Raw genomic sequence first — 21,239 nt, 5'->3', positions numbered from 1 at the left:
AGCTATTGGAAGCCAGTGCAAATTGATGAACAGAGGTGTGACATGTATTCTTTTTGGCTCATTAAAAATTAATCTTGCTGCCGCGTTCTGAATTAATTGTAAAGGTTTGATAGAATTGGCTGGAAGACCTGCCAAGAGGGCATTGCAATAGTCCAGCCTGGACAGAACAAGAGCTTGAACAAGTAAATCATAAAATGTAACACGTTAAATGACATTCACAACTGACACCAGTGATAAAGCAACTTGACAATCTTTTTTTTTTTTTCTGGCATTTCCTGGCAACATGAATGAGCATTAAACAGAGTTAAACTTCATGCACCTGAACTAGAAATGTAATCACAGCAGTGTATTCATTATTAATGTGAACTGCACTTTACTGTCATGGTAGACTTATTTTAGAAAGCAAGGGGACCTGGGCTCAAATCCCAATCTTGCATATAATCACTAGGGTTTGGGATTGACAGATTACAGTGTAGTTTCACAGTATGGAGAAACAGCTTTTGATCAGCATGCTAGATCACAATTGTTCCACTGAGAGAATAAAAAAGAAAAAAAAAGTCTAAAGCGTTTGGTGCATGAACGTAAAGGTGAGCAGATGACATCAGATCTGCTGTTTTAAAGCAACTGATCTGCAGAAGCTGCATCTTGACTGCAATGTAAACAGACATGCAGCAAGCAAAAGGTTTGCATATTAAACCTAAGCTATATTAATTTAGCATTTCAATAATTAAATTATTTGGAAGTTAAAAGTTATTTTTGAAGAATTAAGTTGGCCACAAAGTTGAAAGGTGGCACATTCTAGTTTGAATGGTCACAACACTTCTGAGTGTTATGACCTCAGTGAGGTCAATAAAAAAAATAGTGCTGTCAAACAATTAATCGCGTCCAAAATAAAGAGTTTTTGTTTACATTGTATATGTATGCTGTGAACATTTATTATGTATATATAAATACACACACACACATATATATTTCAGAAAAAAATGTGTTTATATATTAAATACATTTAGAATATAAATTATAAAATTATATGAATATATGTAAATATTTTCCAAATATATACTGAATGTGTGTATTTATATATACATGATAAAAATAGACAACACATTATGCAAACAAAAACTTATTTTGTATCGGATTAATCGTTTGACAGCACTAATAAAAAATAAAACACAAAATTTACTTAAAATCGAAAAATTAACTGCCCATGGTGCATATTAAACCTTATACAAGCATTTCACCAGAGAAGATCTTCATTGCAAATTAATTCACAATACATGACTCTGATTGCACATTCCCAATTTTTCAGATAAACATTATTCGTTTTCTTCAGTTTTTCCAGGAAATAAAGCTCCGTCCTTCGAGTACAACCTGACAAACTGAGTAAATAAAATAGCCTATATATTTCAAGTGAGTGATGATTAAGTCCCATGTGTCCACTGTTTAAGTCCAGCTGGTTAGCAGGGCACAGTTGTTACATGTTCAGTTGGACTGCGGATGGACAATCTTGTCTGTGGTGGTGATAAAGGAGGAGTGATGGTAACGATCACGGAAGGCAAAGTCTGAATTTTCCTCTGTTAGCTGCCTGGTTTCCATGCCAACAGCTGTCAAAGAGGGTGTCACCACAATCTGGTCCTGAAGGGCCCCATCTCGCCTAATAAGAGAGGTAAATTGATTGGTAATGTGAGGTTCGGTTTTTCATACATTAATAGCTCTAATCACATCATCCACAATGGACTCTGCCACAAACCCACATAACAGTAATGTTCATAAGTGGTTCATTCAATTTTAATTGAAGAACTCTCATAATACACCAAGCTAAAGAACAGCATCATTAATATTTTCCATGGAGACAATAGCTTTGAATTTATCTTCATGTAATACCTACTTTCAGTCTCAGCTCATTTGGAGTAGTACTAGTTTGGAGTAGTTCCGTTAACTCAAATTGGTATGCTGTAGAATGTCTGTAAAACAATCTGTACTTTTCTTTTGGATGGACAGAAATTCTGATTGGATCTATTTTTGTGTTTTCTATACAAAAATTGGTGGAAATGGCACTGCCATTATTGTGGTATTTTATGTATCTGGTAAACCTGCCCTTAAAAGGGTCCTATTATGCTCTTTTAAAAGGTCTTGATTTTGTTTTGTTGGTGTACTGGAACAGGCTGTCATACTAGGTTGTTCGAAAAACACATTATTTTTCACGTTTTACATTATTACAACACCTCTTTCTCCAGTCTGGCATGAAAGGCTCAAATCATTCCTGTATCAAATAAAGGCCCACCTTCTGAAATACGAAATGTGTTGTGATTGGTTAGCTGGGCCAGTGTGTGTTGTGATTGGCAGCACATGGCGCCTGGTCGGGAAATGTCATGCCCCTTACCATAGTCATCTGCTGCGAGCTTCATTTGTAAATATTGCATCAAAATCAAATCAATTTGAGCGCGATTTAAAACCGGATGATTATAACCACTCTAAGTTTATTTCCAGCACAGTGATAACACTCACTGCCTTCTCTAGTGAAGCTCAACCAGGTCTTGTCCCATTCGTCGGTATTTATGATATCACAAATCCCGGAAAATATGTGTTGTATTCCAAACGAGTCATTTATTGTAGTTTTTGAAAAGTAATTTCTGTTAAATAAAATATCTCCTTTTGGACTGGACTTTGAGCTTTGTAACTTTGTAGATCTTTTTTATGCTCAAACAGCAACATTACAGATTAACTAAAGTTAAAAAAGTTAAAAAGCATAATGTCACCCCTTTAAACATAAAAAATTGTAGATCAGACATCTTTTCCTGTCTAAGTAAGTGGTTCTTGGCCACACAAAGCTCTAGTAAGGATCAGATTTTATGCTGAAAACATCAAGTCTGCCTACAGAACTTACCTCCCCAAATTCTGCAGCGAGGTCTTGAGCCACTTGAAGAAACTGAAGCGAGCTGCTGCACCTGTGGGCAGAGAATGTCATTTTTTATTTCCTGACAAGAAAAGTCATCATAATAATGGATATGTGCATAAACTTTTAATTTAAAGAGTTAAAATAATCAAAATCAAAAGTCTAAATTGTGACAAACTGATAGAAAGTGGCTTTTAGCCTTTTAAGGCTTATTTTGCTGAAATAAGCATTGTGTGGCATCAAAAATGTTTATCAGACTATTTACAGTGATGCAACTGTGGTTATATTTCACATTTTCTCAAAGATTATTCAAATAAAATAAAATTTAGGAACATTTACAATTACCTGTTGGCAAACCTGGGCTTGTTGTTCCAATGTACAGAAAGAGGATAAGGGCGACTGTAATGTTAATCGAGGCGTACATCCACTGGATAACAAACATTATCATAAAGGAGCACAATGCCTAAAGAAATAAAAACAGCATAAAAAACTTGAGCTTACAAGCTTATTGCTTACAGGCTGGATAATTTTTGCCAAACTTACACCAACTAAAGAAACCCAGTGGTTGCAAAATCTGGCATAGACCGAACCCTGGATTGATCTGATTTCTGATTCTTCAAGATTTGTTTCTGAACCTGTGAACAAAAGGTATAGAAGGTGAAATACAGATTTTGATCACTATATTGAGGAGTTATGTAACATTTTGTAGAGTTATGTACCATTTCTGTCTATCTGTTCTCTTGGGAGCTGTTCAAGTTCAACTGGGCTAGAATTAGGCAAATACTGTTTACTCCTGACTTGTGTTGTAAGGTCAAACTCCATAAGTCCTATCTGGCTGCTGGTATCATCATCTAATCCAATAGTTTGTTCTGGCTCCCTCTCATCTTTTCCTTTATCTAATGGTCCATTGCTGTTCAAGTCCAAACCAAAACTGTTCATCAGCGTTTCTTTAGCTGGAATCTTTGACTTCCTGCCCCGGGTCTTGGAGGCAGGAAGAGGAACTCTCTGTTCATCAGCGGTGTCCATGTTGGGCAATGGAAATATTTGGTCCATGTCTTTGGTGAACGCCAGCAGTGTGCCGTTCACAGGTTCACTGATGGCTCCGCTGCTGCCGTAATGCGGATGAGTGCTGGACACCAGTGATCTTCTGGAGCTTGACCTCCTGATCAGCGTCGTCCTTTGCTGGACCTGCAGCTCATGGGTTTTCACCACACAGAAATAGCAATAATCAATAATGCTGTAGGTTAGCATGAAGTTGATGGTGACGATGGGAGCCAGTACATTGACTTGGCCGATAAAGATGAATGCCATGGACATCAAGCTGGTCAGACAGATGGCAGCCACAGGCGTCTTATTGGGCCCTCGCTGTAATACATATAAAAGATAAGAGAAAGGTAAATCTATGGCTGTTACAAAACCTAGTGAGCTGCCTTATTGTTTTTTTTTTTGTTTGTTTTGAAAATTTATTGTTGAGGATAACCCCTTGAGATGAGACATCTCGTTTTCGAGGGGGTCCTCGATTGTCTACTCACCACATAGGCACCTCCTAAGGAAGCATCCAAACTGAAATTAAACCTTAAGTGACTGACTTGTACAAGGGTAGCATATCTCTGTGTGTTACTTTTGTGAATTTAGATATTATATTATATTGTAAACATTTGTCTGTTTTTTTCCTGAGCTCCTCACAATGCATTATGGGGTCAAACAGTAGTGTCAAGTCATGTCTACTTCATCTACTCCACAAGTTTTTATTAATCATTTGCAAGTTCACATTATGGGTTTGGCTCCTGTACCCTCAGTTCTTTCATGCTCTTCAGGTTATGTAATGAGCGAGGAGAATTATCCAGTTAAAACATCCCAAAAAAGACATCTCTCATGTCACCTCAGACCGGTCATTACCCAGATCCCATAAATCTCTGGGATAGAGGTGCTACTGCTACGGGCTGGCACAGCTCCAGATCCACCAGGGTTGGTCTTTTCTGTGCTTCCTGCGATTGTTCTGGGACTTTGATTCAGGGAGAGATGTCTCAGGTGAACTTATAGCCCATAGAAAGGGGTCAGACAGAGCTCAGGCAAGGGAAAGGGTGTGCTGTGCTTTTTGAAAGCCACAATTGTTACAATTCATTCCTTGACGTTTTTTGGAGCGAATTCTGGCACACTATAATTAGGAACCCATCCTGTCATCTATGGAGCCACTCATTGAGCGTGAAAAAGTAAACTCAAAATTCATTAAAGTGGCCCAAAGTGCATAAAAAACAAATGTTTAATTTCACTCGTTATACTAAGCAAATTGTTAAAGTTTGATCATTTATTAACATCTGAGAGAACTCATTATCATTAAATCCCTGATTTTCCAAATGGTATATAAAATCACAGATTTAATATATTTAACACTGATTTATCAACATCTAAATAAAAACAAATCTACAAAATGAACCATTTTATTTTGTTAAGCATAAAACCTCATAGTCTTGCATTTCCGGTTTTGAAAATAGCCACAATATAACCACATTAATATCTCCCTATAAGCACCCACCCCTTTCCCAAGAAATCCGAGAGCCGGGATGACTCTCTCCTGGGCGATACACTGAAGGATCCTGGGTGCACCGTACAGGCCGCCCATGCAGGAGGCCAAGGAGGAGATGTAGAGGCCAAGCAAAAACAGGAAACCAACCAAGGAGACCTGGGAAAAAAACAAACACAGAGGGGAAGAGAATGTAGAGGGCTCCACCCAGCTCTGTTCCGCTTGGCCAGACTGAAAAAAAGCTAATAATTTGTTAAAGTAAATCAAACCCATTGCGAGAGAATGGACAATTACAAATAATACAGTAAGGTTGATTATGTGTATTAAACCCCAACTTCTTCAACACTGTAATGTACAAATGTACCTTTTTGTAGATTCAATATAATATTTAATATGCAGTTTTGTGTGTAGTGTTGTGTGTAACCCCAAAACACCACAGCTCACATTAAGGAACAGCTGGGTCAGCTACAACCAGTCTACAGCCTTACACATTCATAAACTATGTATGTAGCTTAGTTCAGCAGCCTACTGTAATCTATGCTGACTGGCAGCTGTATGGCTATCAAGGTCAAGGTCAGTGTGCAACTGGGCTCCGTTCTCAGCTAATGCGTTTAGAATGACCTCAAATGCCTCTGTTGTGAGGGCCTGCAGACAAGTGGAATGACATAAGCATGACAATAAACGCAACTGTAATGTTTTATCTGTGGTTAATGTGCTACTCTCAAGTCTCACTTTCGGGTTGAATCAATGAGTCTTAAAAGTGGAAAAACCCATGGAAGATGGCCATCCTCTGAAGCCTGTAATAACATCAGATTACCTTTTCTGCTATTAAGAAATCATAGCGCAGCACATCTCTAGTGCAAATGGCTCCCAGTAAGAACACAAAGACGAGATACAGGAACCACCTGCGGATTTCCACAAGACACAAGAGTCATTCATTCTATTTATAGAGAAATCATCCAACTAACTAACTAAATATTACATATATATATATATATATATTATAGCTGGTACTTTAACTCATTAATTAGATCAATTAATTATGGAGAAAAATAACGCGTTAAAATTATTAACACATTTGATGCACTTGCTCCGCCCCAGACCTATGTGGATCATCTGCCATTTCATACAGTCGACTGATGACTAATATGAGGCAGGACAACAACTTACTGTGTGATGGAGCCAAGAGAACATGCCTAAAATTCAAGATATGGGGCAAAATGCCCATGTTTGAAATTTTTTTCATTTACATCACATAGTTAAGAAATATCACATGAGCTGTAAGCTGTGCAATATCACACGAGTGCAAATGTGATACTCATCTTATACAACAGTTCATTGTGTTATTTTAGACACAATGTTGTCTGTTTTGCCAACCAAAATATAAAGACAAATCAGAACTGTTCATCCCCGAGCAACCCACAGCAACATTTCATTATTTGATCCACGTTTTGAACGAATCTGGTGAACCATTTGGCGCGTTGAACCATTGGCCATAGTCGCGTTGGGTTTGAAGTGGCGCTACACAGACCGATCGGTGTATGACATCAAAGTACCACGAGAGCGATTCAAAAGCACAAGTAGCCGTCTGCTCTCTAAACCTCTTGCGGTTCTTTGATGTCACACATCGATCAGTGTGATGGTGATGATCCACTTCAGGTCGAATAAGCCTAATGATTCAATGAACCATTCATAAAGAACCCTATATTAATTAGATTAATTAATCACCACATCATGTAATTAAATGTAAAAAATTAATCGCTTACCAGCCCTAAAATGTATATATATCCTAAAACTGTTTTGGAACATACTGTAGATGTCATATATATATATATATATATATATATATATATATATATATGACATCTACAGTATGTTCCAAAACGGTTTTATCTTAAATGTTTTCTACTTTTTATTCATCAAATAATACTGGAGAATAAAAAATGTTTTACAAAAAATTAGGCAGCACAACTGTTTTCAACATTGATAATAATGTTTTGAGCACCAAATCAGCGTGTATTAAACTTTTAAACTATTTCTATGATCAATTAAATGCAGCCCTGATGAGAGATTTCTTTCAAAAACATCTTATTAACCATTACCAGACATACACTACATTTCACATTGATTTTTATGTCATACACTTAATAATGTTTCAGGGCATGAAGGCTTATCCTAATTCTGTTTCTCATACTTTTATTTTGGCGCCTGCTCTAAAGTATGTGTACACTCAACACAAACAGAAGCTAAAGATGAACAAAGGAAGAATGAAAGATTATTTCTGTGGCGGATAGAAACATACGAGGTGCAGACTGCGGCGAGAGTTCCCACGGGGATGTTGTGCTCAGGCCTCTGGAGATCAGAGCTCATGTTGAATCCTGCCATCACACCTACACACACACACACACACACACACAGAGAGAGAGTTACTGTGAAAACAAGACTGGAGACAAGGGGCCATTCAAAACCTGAAGAACAGAAAGACGGACATATCAGAGCTCACTTGAAACTCCTTCCTGACTTCTAACTGGAGCAAAAAGGAAACTTTGATCACGACTGATTAGGGCCTCGTGTTTCTCAAATGAATTTTTCAATCTTTCAGTCTTTACAGGAGGCAGAAGCTGGTTTGTCGTGTGTGGTAAAACAAGACCAGAATGTCTTGAAAATGTCTTTTCTTACATTTATGGGTTTCTCACATTTTGCATTATTTTATAGTTTTTATTTATAGGATTTTTGAAAATAGTTAAGTCAAAGCATTATGAAAGGTGATGCTTGAAATCAGAAGTATGAAGAAATAAAAAACAGTGACAATGCAGGCTCAGACTGAAATCTTATTATAAAACAAAAATGTGTAAACGTTGAGATGAAATTCTGCCAAAAAAAATAAATTTCAGGGATGTCTGCATCCTAAATCCAACCACAGCTACTAACTTACAGTACAGCTGCAAGATTTTCAGGCTACTAAAGTTATACAAGCTTATACTTCACTATTAGCAAAAATAAATCCTCATATCAGCATAGTGTCATTAAATCAATGGCTATTATATCATAGTTTAGCTTTTTTTGTTTATGTGCGTAAGGTCACCTGTCGCCGCAGGAAAGAAAACCCCAAATACGGTGAAGAAAGTCTCGCCAGCTGTGTAGTCTGGCAGGGTGTTCTTACGCAGCAGATCCTCTGTATAGCCAACGAATCCATGCTCTGTAATAAACATATTCAGCACAAAACAATGTTAGGAAAGACTGTTTATTACAACATTCAGTCAGACTAAAGCATTACGGAGTGCTTTATGGAAAAAGTCTGCACTGACATGATGATAAGAATCAGATTCATCTCTGAAATCCCAGAGTCTCCACTGAGTATGTATGACAAACATTACACACACAAAGTTTTCCTGCAAGTTAGAATCTTTGTTATGAAAAGCAAAAGGAAATGTTTTAGCCTTTTCGGAAAAATCTGATATCTAGATAGATTAGTCAAAATATTTCATAACATTAAAACAATTTTCAGAAAATATCCTCCTGTGCAAGACCACAAACCAGCATCAATGACATACGATATGACATACGATATTGATCGATTGCACACTGATACAATAACCCCGTTCACCCTGAAATCAAAGGGAGAGGTTCCCTGGGGTACTGTGGAACAGATGTCTGGTTTGAAATATGACAGGTTTGGACTCCATAGCCATGCACAGGCAAAGGCCTGCGTGTCTGTGGCTGACCGCCACCGCCCTTTATGTAACAACCCGGGGGGACAGACGCCCCGCCAAGATGCGTGCAAACCAAGGGCCGGCCTTTTTCTTGGGAATACATGCCAAGTTCAATAGTTCTGCGCCTTGGACATGATGGAGGGAATGCTGGACTAAGCTCTGGGTGTGTTCACAGGCAAACAAAACAATCCAAGAACAGGCGCCGAAGAACATTTACATAAACAGTACTGAGATATCACCGTTGTGCTTAACCGTCACACGAGTGGTATTTTTACTCATGGTGGCAGATATTAAAGTCTAGATAGCACATGCTGTATGTTTCTGGTGGTTTGTGTACTTGTGTACAAACAGCAGTACATAACGTATAATAAATTCCAAAGACAGGTGCTCTTAATCAGTTAGTTCACCCAAAAGTGCATTTACTCACCCTCACATCATTCCAGACCAGTTTGACTTTCTTTTCAACAGATCTCAAAAGTTAATTTTTTTTACATATTTAATAAGATACAACAGAGGGAAGATTTTTAGTAAATAATGCAAAGAAGAATTAAGTTAACAAAACATTTTACAACAGTGGTTCTCAAGGCCCCCATTATTTTCCACAATATTCAAAGGCCCAACGACTTTTTCATGATTTACTAAACGAGGATTAAGGATAAAGATTTAGTAATAATAATAATAATAGTAATAATAATAATAATTTAACTGATAAAAATATTTGTATTCTTTTTTTCCATGTCTAGAAACAACACACAAACATTTTTATGACCATGAGAACTTTCTGTCAGACAAAAATGTTCCTTTTAATAATTCTGTCTTTTTAAATGCTTGCTTTGTCTAATTTTAAAGTCATTTAAATCATCTTGAGGCTCCCTTGTAAATTTGCTAATGCGTCCTATTGGGTCTCAGACCTTTGGTGGAGAACAATGATGATTGAAGATTTGGAGAAGCAAATGTGTCAAATAGACTATTTTTAGGATCATTTTATGGTCCTTTTTCCTTTTTAGGACTTGACAGTGAACACACACACACAACGAAAGAAAAACAACAGCTTGGTCATTCTTCAAAACATTTACTTTCGCACTCAATCAATGAAAAAAGTCCTGCTGATTTGTAACGTTTATTTAGGAAAACATTTTTAAATAAGACAAAAATGTAATAATAAAGTCTTGATTAGAGTCAAAAGCTTACATTAGATGTAGTGAAAGAGAAAGAAAGATGGTGGTTGTCACTATCACCCCTGACTATGCAAGATCATGATCCATTTCCCCCTTGGTCATCTTGTGATGGGAAAGAATGTGTTCTCCTGGATTAATGACATGTTTATCCGAAAGGAAGTCACCACCCTTTCAGAAGCCCTGCCTGTTCCTACCCTTCCAAGTCACAGTTTCTTGTCTACAAAGAGAGAGAGCTAGAAAGAGTAAGATACAATAGAGATGATCAGGAGAAGGAGCTAGAGAGGAAGTCCATACAGAAAGTTTAGGTGGACACAGCCTTAGAAATAACAGATATCAAGTACTCCAATAATACCATGCAGGCAGGAAAGAACATTTCCTACTTCGCCACATCATAAATTACCTTGACATAATTACCTACTTTTATTTAGCTAAATCTATGGTAGGGGTGCACAATAAATATTGTCCGCTAATTAAGGCGCATCTCGTCAGTAAAGCCGGTTATCTAAACAGCGGTGAATGCCATCAGGTGCGTGATTTCACAAAGAGCAGCTGTTACTACACAGAGCCATTGTTAACTGACAAGCTATGCAAATCCACCTTCATTATCAGCATGTAGTAACAGCTGCTCTATGTGAAATCACGAACCTAATGGAATTTACCACTGATTAGATAACCGGCTTTACGAGATGCGCATTAATTATCAGACGATATTTATCGTGCACCTCTAATCTATGGTAAGCTGTTTTTGGAATAACAAATGTGAGAATAAAACAATTAGACATAGTTTAGTTTGTGACTATTGAACTGAACAACCTTCAAATACACTACAATTCAAAAGATTCAGTAAGATTTTTTTGAAAGGATATTTTAAAATGAATACTGTTATTCAACAAGGATGCATTAAATTGCAGTAACAATAAAGACTTTTTGCAAAAAAAAAAAAAAAAATCTATATATACCATAATGCTTTTGACATTTTTATACATCAAAGAATCCTAAAATAAGAGCATCCATAGGAATAGTAAGCTGCACAACTGTTTTAAACTTATGTATAAAAACACAAAATGCTTCTTGAGCCCTGTGATAAATGTCATGCCCTGCGATAAAAATATACACATATTCACAATAAACAAGCATAAAAATGGCCCATACTGACACAGCAGATAAGACCAGGGCTGTTACTGTTGCCCTCCTTGCCATCTTTCTAACCATCCTGATAGCAGTTTGGATATTTGTAGTAAGAGTCCTGATCTGAAGATTTGGAAGAGGAAGTGATGATGTGGATTCTGCTAGTGAAGAACTCGGATCTGCTTCCTGTCTGCTCTTTTGTCTCAAGCCAAAAATGTGGGTGAGCCCGGTCAACACCCTTAACCCAAAACTATGAGCGCATGTCAGTTTCCTGTCCAACTTGCGGCGCTTAAGTAGAGTGACTTTGAGGTTAGAGCTGAGATCCTATTTAACATGAACATCACACCATCATAAGACTAATTATGTGAGTGAAAAACAAGCCGATGACCTGATCAAAGACCATGAGCAGAAAAGACAAGCCATAAAATTATTTTCATAAAAATCTAATTGTTTTATTCCTGCAATTTCTTCCCCCACTAAAGAAAGAACAGAATTTACACCAATAATAACAGTCTAAAAGCCTACAGTAGTGGGAAAGCTCTTCTCACAGTTCCTCTTGTGTGGTAATAGGCAGGAGGGAAGGGACAGAGCTAGGAGGTGCTCTCATTTTTTATTTTTTTTTTTTAAATCTAGCACAAATGTGTTCACCGCAATGGTATGAACACTCGAGAGGACTGTGCTCACATTTTCTTCATCTTTTCCAGCAATAACATTTTCAAATGATTTAACAAAACATCGAAGTAGGTAGCAATATTAAAAGATCATCATCCCTTCTCCCATTTTGGCTGCATGAGCCTGGGCACACTGGTGCCCAATGGTAGATTGAGTGTATAACTCAAACATATCCTTTACCAAGAATTATTTCACAACCAAGATATGTGCTCAGCCCTTCAGTTTTCTTCAGCCTTTTAGTTCTTAAAGGAATAGTTCACCCTGTAAAAAACTCTGGGATCTTCTTTACCCTTCAAACATTCTTTCAAAGCAAATAAGGACTCCAATTGTCAAGCTCAAACATTATAATGTATCATTAGTGATTTCCAGTTGACTCATTATGCCCTATTTTTAATTATTTAAGTCTTTTGAAGTTATACAATAGCTTTGTGTCAAAAATATCCAACTTTAAGTCATTTTTCATTGAAAATTATAAATGGAAAGAGTCAAATTTTTACACTAAATCGTCTGATGAAGTTCACAAAATTGATCCAAATTATTAATTCACAAATCAACCAATCCGGTTCTTAACTCAATTCAGTCGCAGTGGTTACCATCTCACTGAAGGGAACAATTTTCAGTAAATAATGCCTTAAATGTAAGTCTGTTCCTTACACAAAACTACAAAAAAAGACCAAAGTAGACCTGGAACCTAGTACATAAATCATATGAGCAACTTTTATTTTTTTATGGTGCTTTGGTGTAGTGGCTTTTTTTTTTTTTTTTTTTTATACATCAGATACAGTCGTGGCCAAAAGTTTTGAGAATTACATAAATATTGGAAATTGGAAAAGTTGCTGATTAAGTTTTTATAATAGCAATTTACATATAATCCAGAATGTTATGAAGAGTGATCAGATGAATTGCATAGTCCTTCTTTGCCATGAAAATTTACTTAATCCCAAAAAAACCTTTCCACTGCATTTCATTGCTGTCATTAAAGGACCTGCTGAGATCATTTCAGTAATCGTCTTGTTAACTCAGGTGAGAATGTTGACGAGCACAAGGCTGGAGATCATTATGTCAGGCTCATTGGGTTAGAATGGCAGACTTGACATGTTAAAAGGAGGGTGATGCTTGAAATCATTGTTCTTCCATTGTTAACCATGGTGACCTGCAAAGAAACGCATGCAGCCATCATTGCGTTGCATAAAAATGGCTTCACAGGCAAGGATATTGTGGCTACTAAGATTGCACCTAAATCAACAATTTATAGGATCATCCAGAACTTCAAGGAAAGAGGTTCAATTCTTGTAAAAGCGGCTTCAGGGCGTCCAAGAAAGTCCAGCAAGCACCAGGATAGTCTCCTAAAGAGGATTCAGCTGCGGGATCGGAGTGCCACCAGTGCAGAGCTTGCTCAGGAATGGCAGCAGGCAGGTGTGAGCGCATCTGCACGCACAGTGAGGCCAAGACTTTTGGAAGATGGCCTGGTGTCAAGAAGGGCAGCAAAGAAGCCACTTCTCTCCAAAAAAAACATCAGGAACAGATCGATCTTCTGCAGAAAGTATAGTGAATGGACTGCTGAGGACTGGGGCAAAGTCATATTCTCCGATGAAGCCCCTTTCCGATTGTTTGGGGCATCTGGAAAAAGGCTTGTTCGGAGAAGAAAAGGTGAGCGCTACCATCAGTCCTGTGTCATGCCAACAGTAAAGCATCCTGACACCATTCATGTGTGGGGTTGCTTCTCATCCAAGGGAGTGGGCTCACTCACAATTCTGCCCAAAAACACAGCCATGAATAAAGAATGGTACCAAAACGCCCTCCAACAGCAACTTCTTCCAACAATCCAACAACAGTTTGGTGAAGAACAATGCATTTTCCAGCACGATGGAGCACCGTGCCATAAGGCAAAAGTGATAACTAAGTGGCTCGGAGACCAGAATGTTGAAATTTTGGGTCCATGGCCTGGAAACTCCCCAGATCTTAATCCCATTGAGAACTTGTGGTCAATCCTCAAGAGGCAGGTGGACTAACAAAAACCCACTAATTCTGACAAACTCCAAGAAGTGATTATGAAAGAATGGGTTGCTATCAGTCAGGATTTGGCCCAGAAGTTGATTGAAAACATGCCCAGTCGAATTGCAGAGGTCCTGAAAAAGAAGGGCCAACACTGCAAATATTGACTCTTTGCATAAATGTCATGTAATTGTCGATAAAAGCCTTTGAAACGTATGAAGTGCTTGTAATTATATTTCAGTACATCACAGAAACAACTGAAACAAAGATCTAAAAGCAGTTTAGCAGCAAACTTTTTGATAACTAATATTTATGTAATTCTCAAAACTTTTGGCCACAACTGTACAGTTTTCTGATTTGCAGGCAAGCGTCATCAGGATGACTTTTATTTTGACAGCACTTAGAACCCAGCACCTGAGCTGTCGTGTTTACTTTCTATGTTTACCAGCTCTGTCTAATAATAGAAAGGTAAGTAAATAAATAAAATAAAAATAAAAAAAATCCACCACACTTGTGTCTTTGTTAAAGCTTGACCTCAGTCCTCATTCACTTTCATATATATATATATATATATATATATATATATATATATATATATATATATATATATATATATATATATATATATATATATATATATATATATATATATAAAGAGTTACCATTATATACTTCAAAATTTCTCCTTTTATGTTTTACAGAAGACAGACAATCAAAAAGCTTTGGAAAGACAAAATATCCAATTTGGGGGTGAACTATCCCTTTAAATTGTCATGGAATGTGGTCATGCTGGGATCTCTATATCATGGTTATGAAGCTTTTTTCTTTGTGCTGACCACCTGGCCTTGACTACGTGATTAACAGTGTTATCAAACTGTAAACACATCTGCACAGCAGCTCCGTTTTCCTGCCATTGGCAGGTAACCCGCCCATGCGGCGCCCTGGCCTAAACCATGCAACCCCCTGGAGTCGTGCCAATGGTGAGATCACTTTATAACCACAAGGCTTAATTGAAAAAACCTGAAGGAAGCAGTGCCTCCTTTTCCCACAGCCAGTGCACACTGCAGCCCGAGTCCAGCTTCTAAAAGGTGTCAGAGCCACACAACACCAGCAGGAGCTGCAATTAGGGGGTAATACCAGATATTTAGTCCATTAAACCCCAATGTGTCTGACTTTCTTTGCAGAAATAGAGTGAGAACCCCAGCTTTCTGAGAGTACTGCTTCCTCTCTGGCCAGGAAGCCAGTAATCAGGAGAACAGGAAGTGTTGGGATGGATTTCCTGTAAACCCAGTGTGAAAGTACATACCGACCTCGTCTGAAGTGGGCAGCCAAAAAACTTAAACATTACAATAGACTAGGAATGTCTGCATGCTTGTCCTAAGCTCAAATGACTCTTATTAGATGCATCACAATCTTTGCAGGATGCAGATTTGCTTTTACGAATCTGTACTAAAACTTGCACCTAGTATACATCTTTGTAGGAGGGGGTCGATTTTCATACTGTATGTATGTATGCTCACTTCATATACAATTTCAACACAAGTAGATTTGAATGTCCTAAAAATTAAATGTGTGACAGAGCTGGATTTCTGTGATTATAGCTTGGGAGAGATTTAGAAGTTGGAATTTGGCAACACATAATTCTTCTTAGGCTATAAGCATGCTCCATTTAACTAACACATGCTTTCAGTCATTAAAATAACAACAACTTTATTTCAAGAATATATATGCATAATTTTTTTAAATTTGTATTTATTTTAAAATGTAATTTATTCCTGTGATGCAAAGCCATTTACCAACCATTACATCAACAACCACTCTATGTGTACATTTTTGAATTATGTGCATTATGTTTGTATATTTTGTATTGTTTTATATAGTGTATACACTGTACATAAAAGTATGCTTTTATTTGTAAAAGTGTTTAATGTGTATACTGTTATTTGATAAACATGTCAATTGTACTGTGCACTTGTATTGTATTGTTCTGGACACACACCAGAATTGTTGGTGATTTGACAATAAAAGTGATTTGATTTTGATTTGGTCATGATCCTTCAGGAATTATTCTAATATGATAATTTGGAGCTCAATCTTGTTAATATCACGGTTCATAACAGTTGAGTTGCTATTATTAATATAAAGTTCAAAAGAACAGCATTCATTTGAAATAAATATTTTGTAACATTATAAATTTCTTCACTGTTACCTTTGAACAATTTAATGCATCCTTGCTATATAAAATACAGTAGTGCATATATATTTTGCCTTGTAATGTCCATGTCTAGGATGACTAGATGACAGTACTGTATATAATGGGAAGACAAATCACTTCACCCTTCCTGTTACTTCAGCTTCCATATTATGATTGGTGTTGGAGTTCTATAATTGTGTTTATTTTAGGAAGAGACCCTGTACTCCCTAGTGGCCATGTGCACCCCTCCCAGCAGATGCAGGGCTGCAGGAGGTCTAAATAGTTTACTGCTTATTCCGTCAATGCCACATCACTACCTGGTATGCAAAATCTTGCCTTGCATTGTTTGTTAAGCCTAAATGGTTTATGGAAATGTTTTTAGGAAAATTAAATGTAAATAATAATAATATGGGTGAATTGCCACTGCTAAGGAAATGAAACCTCACAGGATAGCATTGTTTGGGACAACGCCACATTTATGTTACCCTGACATCTACTGGACAGTTGTTGCAAGGACACGTGGACTCATAGTTTTCACATAATGGCCAAATAGTTGCGGTAATATGGTGCCCAGGAGGAGACATGGTCGATTCACTTATATTTGTCTTGGCCACAAAATAATAACTCACGGGAACGTGATAATATGTCGTGGCAATGAGATATAAATTTGTAGGAATATCCTATTAACTCGTGGGAATGTGATACTATGTTGTGGCTACAAGATCATTTTGTCAAGGTAACGACATCCTTATGCCGTGGCCTCGAGATGCTATGTTGAAGGAACAACATCCATTTCTCGTGGCCACAACTTATTTGAAGAAACAACATTTTTCTTGAAGCAAACAAGTTTAATGCGTAAACAAACCTGCGTGGCCACGACAAAACTAAGAGAACCGACCATGTCATAGAGGTAGTCAATCAATAGCAATAATCATTTTGAATTAGTTAGAGCTTCAAGATAAAAAACATTAGCAATTTCTAAAGTCACAGATAAATAGAGTCAGATATAGTAAACAGATTTACATAAACTATTGCTCAAAATTGCTTTTTAAAAGAGGTCTCTTATGCTAACCAAGGTTGTATTTATTTGAGATAAATACATTAAAAACAGTAAAATTGTTAAATCTTATAAAAAAAAATATATATATATATATATATATATATATATATATATATATTTTACATTTTAATAATTTATTCAAGTGATGGCAAGGCTGAATTTTTAGCAGCCATTAAGCCAGTCGTTAATGTCAGATGATCCTTCAGAAATCATTCTAATATGCTATTTTGGTTCTCAAGAAAAATAAATTTTTATCATCAATGTTGAACATAGTTGTGCGGTTTAATTTTTTTTTTTAGAAACTGTGATACCTTTTTTAGTATTCTTTGACATTTCAATGGAACATCAATTATTTGAAATACAAATTTTGCACAATTTTTAATTTTGACAATGTAAAATTCTTCCACTGTTGCTTTTAAACAATGTAGTAAATTCTTGCTGAATAAAAGCATTAATTCTTTTTAAAAAAATATTACTGACCCCAAACTGTTTGAACAGTAGTGTATATATTGTGATTAATAAGCTGCATCAAACTACTCCAATAAATGCATATAACACCACATATAAAAATACAGTTATAAGAAACTGCGAAATACAGAACAGAAATAAGATAAATGTACACTGGTAAAAGAAAAATCCTTTTGCACACTGCAATTTTAATCCAATATATACAATGACTCGAACTTGTATATCCTCGTCTAGCAGGTTTGCCAGGAAATGTGCAAAGAAAGAAGTGTCAATATAAGAATGACAGGCACTGCTTAGTAGGGTCTGTGAAAACAACACTGCAGGGCAAGAATCTCTTCCTAAAGCACTACTTTATTAAATGGAAACCTTCAGTAGAGTCACAAGTGCATGTTAAATAGATGTGATGGTTTTATTTTTCATTTTAAGAAATATATGAACTTCTATACACCTGTGTGAGAGTTTTTTATTGCACTCAATGGGGGATCTACGTTGTTGTTTTAATGAAAGACTTTAAATACCAAACCTAGCTGTACAGCAGTTGTTAAACCTACTAAAACTCTAATCTAAACGACCCTTGAAGTAATCTTACTGGCATTCACGATAGCTTACCTGGGTCTAGATGACTAAATGTCCCGATGACAAAATCCAGAGTGGACATAGCCAATATGCCCAGTAGAACCAATTGAAGACGTATAATCCATTTTACCCCAGCCAGGTTTATTCCGAGCAGACCAATCAGAACGGCAACAGAGATGCCCCTCACCACCCACATGCTCTGTAAGTTCAGCACCTGCGCAATGGACTCGGCAAACCCAGTGATGTACATAGCTCCAGCCACACACTGCCAACAAGAAACATGACGGTCATCAAACTTGAGTACAGTGAAACGACCACTCAATGTATACGCAATATAACTAACACAGAAAGGAGATGCTCACCTGTCCAAACACGTATAAGAGTCCCACAGTTCCTCCAACCCTTCCTCCGAGCACAGTAGAGATCATGGAGTAGACCCCACCGTTACCCACGTTGCAACACTCACACACGCCAACGCCTGACATCACCGTAACCAAGGCCACTATTACCACCATGGATACCAAAAGCATGCCAAGCAACACACCCGTGTTACCCTAAAGATGATCATATGGGGAAAGAAACTTTACATTCTTATTGTATCTGCCAATAGCTGCCAAAACACAAGATGAAAGCCTGTTTCTGCCATGGGATTTCTTTTTTTTTTTTTGGTAATTATATTTTTCCTCACACAACTTTTCTCACAATTCTACGTTTATATTTCACAATTCTGATTCTTCTCAAATCTTAATTTTTTTCCCCAGAACTGTTAAAAATAAACTCAGTTGTGAGATAAAGTTGAGTTGTGAGATAAAGGTTCGCAATTAAAACAGAATTGTGAGATGTAAACTCAAAATTCTGATTAAAAACGTGAGAATTTTGAGATATACCTGTAAAAGCAGAATTCTGAGACGTATACCAGGAATTGCAAAAAAAAAAAAAAATGGGGGTGGAAATGGGATTCCATAGATATGATCCAAATCTTGGAAAATCTTTTCAAATGCCATTTAAATAAATTATCTGATACACATATGCATCATGAAATCTGTGATAAAACCTAACTTACCACGAGCCAGCCAGTCCGTAAAAAGAGCACCACCCCAAAAATGTTGATCATGCACGTGGTAAAGACTCCATCCCAGGTTCCAAAAAGAACAGGTTCCCAGACGAAGAGCTGCACCTTCCACCAAGGCTGAGCATTACTCTGGGAACCCTACACAAACCAGTATCACTCATATCCAAATAAGCACCCATTTATATCAGTTCCTTTGCTCAGAGTAGAACATTACATTAGGTCTGAATTTATGGGTTTCTAATTATTTTTATGGTAAAACTTACTGATTTGCCATTACCTGTGCATCTTCATGGAATAACTCTTGAACTTGAGGACTCATGCTCCCTCCTGGGCAAGATTACAATAGCTGAATCTGAGGAATGTAAAGACTTCGCTATAGTTATTTGAAAGGCCACAGTATATACAAAGCCAATTTTAACATTTGCCAAGTAGGCGATGGCCACGTAACTTGGATACACTTAAGCCAACAAAAGCCGTCTGTTAATAAGTGACACATTAATAAAACAAATACAATTCATATCCCGCGCTTAACCAATATTTTAATAGCTACTTTAAGATAAAAGGCAAGCATCGACGTTCACGTGGCTAAGTTGTTTAGTACTGACTGTGTTTGTGTTTTACTTTAAAGTTATGCAGTGCAACGGTTCGTTGTAAACTCTGTAGGATAGTCCAGTGAAAGCGGTCCTAAAAATAAACGGATAAACTGCTGTTTTGGGATATCGTTAAACTGTAAATTCCTTGAGTAATTAATTAAGACAGAATTACCTGCAGTCACTGTGCTCCCGGATGCAGCAGCAGGTGGAGAATATGAGAGGCACGAACACACACCTGAGGAGTTGGGAGGTCCGACTCATTTCCGCGAATCGACTCTTTAGAACGGTTCTTTTACATACTGTAGATGTAGAACAACCAGTTAAAGCATTAATCATAAAAAACACCCTTTCTAGTACGTTTTATTTGTAAACGTTCTGCTTTTCAAGTAACTGTTGAAGAAGTGCTATTGAAGTAACTTACTAAATTGACACTAACCATGACACGTTTTAGTTTAGTATCCTATCGTTTGATCCTGTCGTAGCATAAACAGCTGTCTGTGTGTCGCTGTAATTCATGGAAACGCTACGTGTGCAATAAACGTCATTAAACAAATAGCTGTTCTATCAGCGTCACCTCAGGTGTGTGCTTCCAGTCTACTGCTCTTATTTGCATTTCACTGTTCTTCGACTGGTCTCACGGTGCAGGATTTCAGTATTGTTTATTTTTTATTGTAGCTAATTTATAAAACCAACTAGTGAACATTTCTGAAATAAAGCCATATTGAAATTATTTTAAGAAAATTTTTTGCAAAGTAGGCTAGTTGTGGACATGTGTCAACCATACACGATTTAAAGCCACATTTTCAACTCCACTCTACTTTTTTTGTCAGTTCTCACAACAATGTTCCCAAGGTACATTTAAATGCATAGATAGATCGATTTTTTTTGAGAGACAGAGAGAGAGAGAAAGAGATAATCCTATGTTTAGGACCATGAGTATTTAATTAAACCATAGAAATACTACAGTGAGTAATTTACATTATATACTTTTTGACATGACTGAGATTTTTGCATTTAGTTAAAGAGAATTGGGAAACAAATGTTTAATTTTATAAAATATGTATGCAATCACGATTCAAACAATGTAATGGCCATAAAAGCAGGTTTCATTTACTTTAGACAAAAAAAAAAAAAAAATCTTGATTGTTAAAAATGAACTAGACACCTGTT

At 36.9% G+C, this 21,239-nt stretch overlaps 1 protein-coding gene across 4 annotated transcripts; it reads right to left on the bottom strand.

The window, feature by feature from the left end:
- Nucleotides 1-1,235: 1,235 nt before the first annotated feature.
- slc12a8 (solute carrier family 12 member 8) lies at nucleotides 1,236-20,362 on the bottom strand. Of its 4 annotated transcripts, XM_059500395.1 has the most exons (15): nucleotides 20,242-20,362; nucleotides 19,754-19,828; nucleotides 19,468-19,614; nucleotides 18,767-18,958; nucleotides 18,438-18,669; nucleotides 8,506-8,619; nucleotides 7,723-7,810; nucleotides 6,238-6,325; nucleotides 5,433-5,579; nucleotides 4,178-4,261; nucleotides 3,616-4,084; nucleotides 3,440-3,531; nucleotides 3,242-3,359; nucleotides 2,888-2,948; nucleotides 1,236-1,654 (listed from the first exon to the last, which is right to left on the bottom strand). In XM_059500395.1, exons 2-15 carry the CDS (start codon nucleotides 19,793-19,795, stop codon nucleotides 1,483-1,485), a joined length of 2,046 nt encoding a protein of 681 aa, XP_059356378.1. In that variant the 5' UTR covers nucleotides 19,796-19,828; nucleotides 20,242-20,362; the 3' UTR covers nucleotides 1,236-1,482. The 4 variants fall into 4 exon arrangements, with proteins under 4 accessions (XP_059356378.1, XP_059356375.1, XP_059356376.1 ...); XM_059500392.1 differs by having other exon boundaries at nucleotides 3,616-4,261; XM_059500393.1 differs by having other exon boundaries at nucleotides 3,616-4,261; nucleotides 19,468-19,581.
- Between the last annotated feature and the right edge of the window lie 877 nt (nucleotides 20,363-21,239).

Source organism: Carassius carassius, chromosome 19 (assembly GCF_963082965.1).
Source record: "Carassius carassius chromosome 19, fCarCar2.1, whole genome shotgun sequence".
Lineage (NCBI taxonomy): Eukaryota > Metazoa > Chordata > Actinopteri > Cypriniformes > Cyprinidae > Carassius > Carassius carassius.
This window is presented reverse-complemented; position numbering and strand designations above follow the sequence as displayed.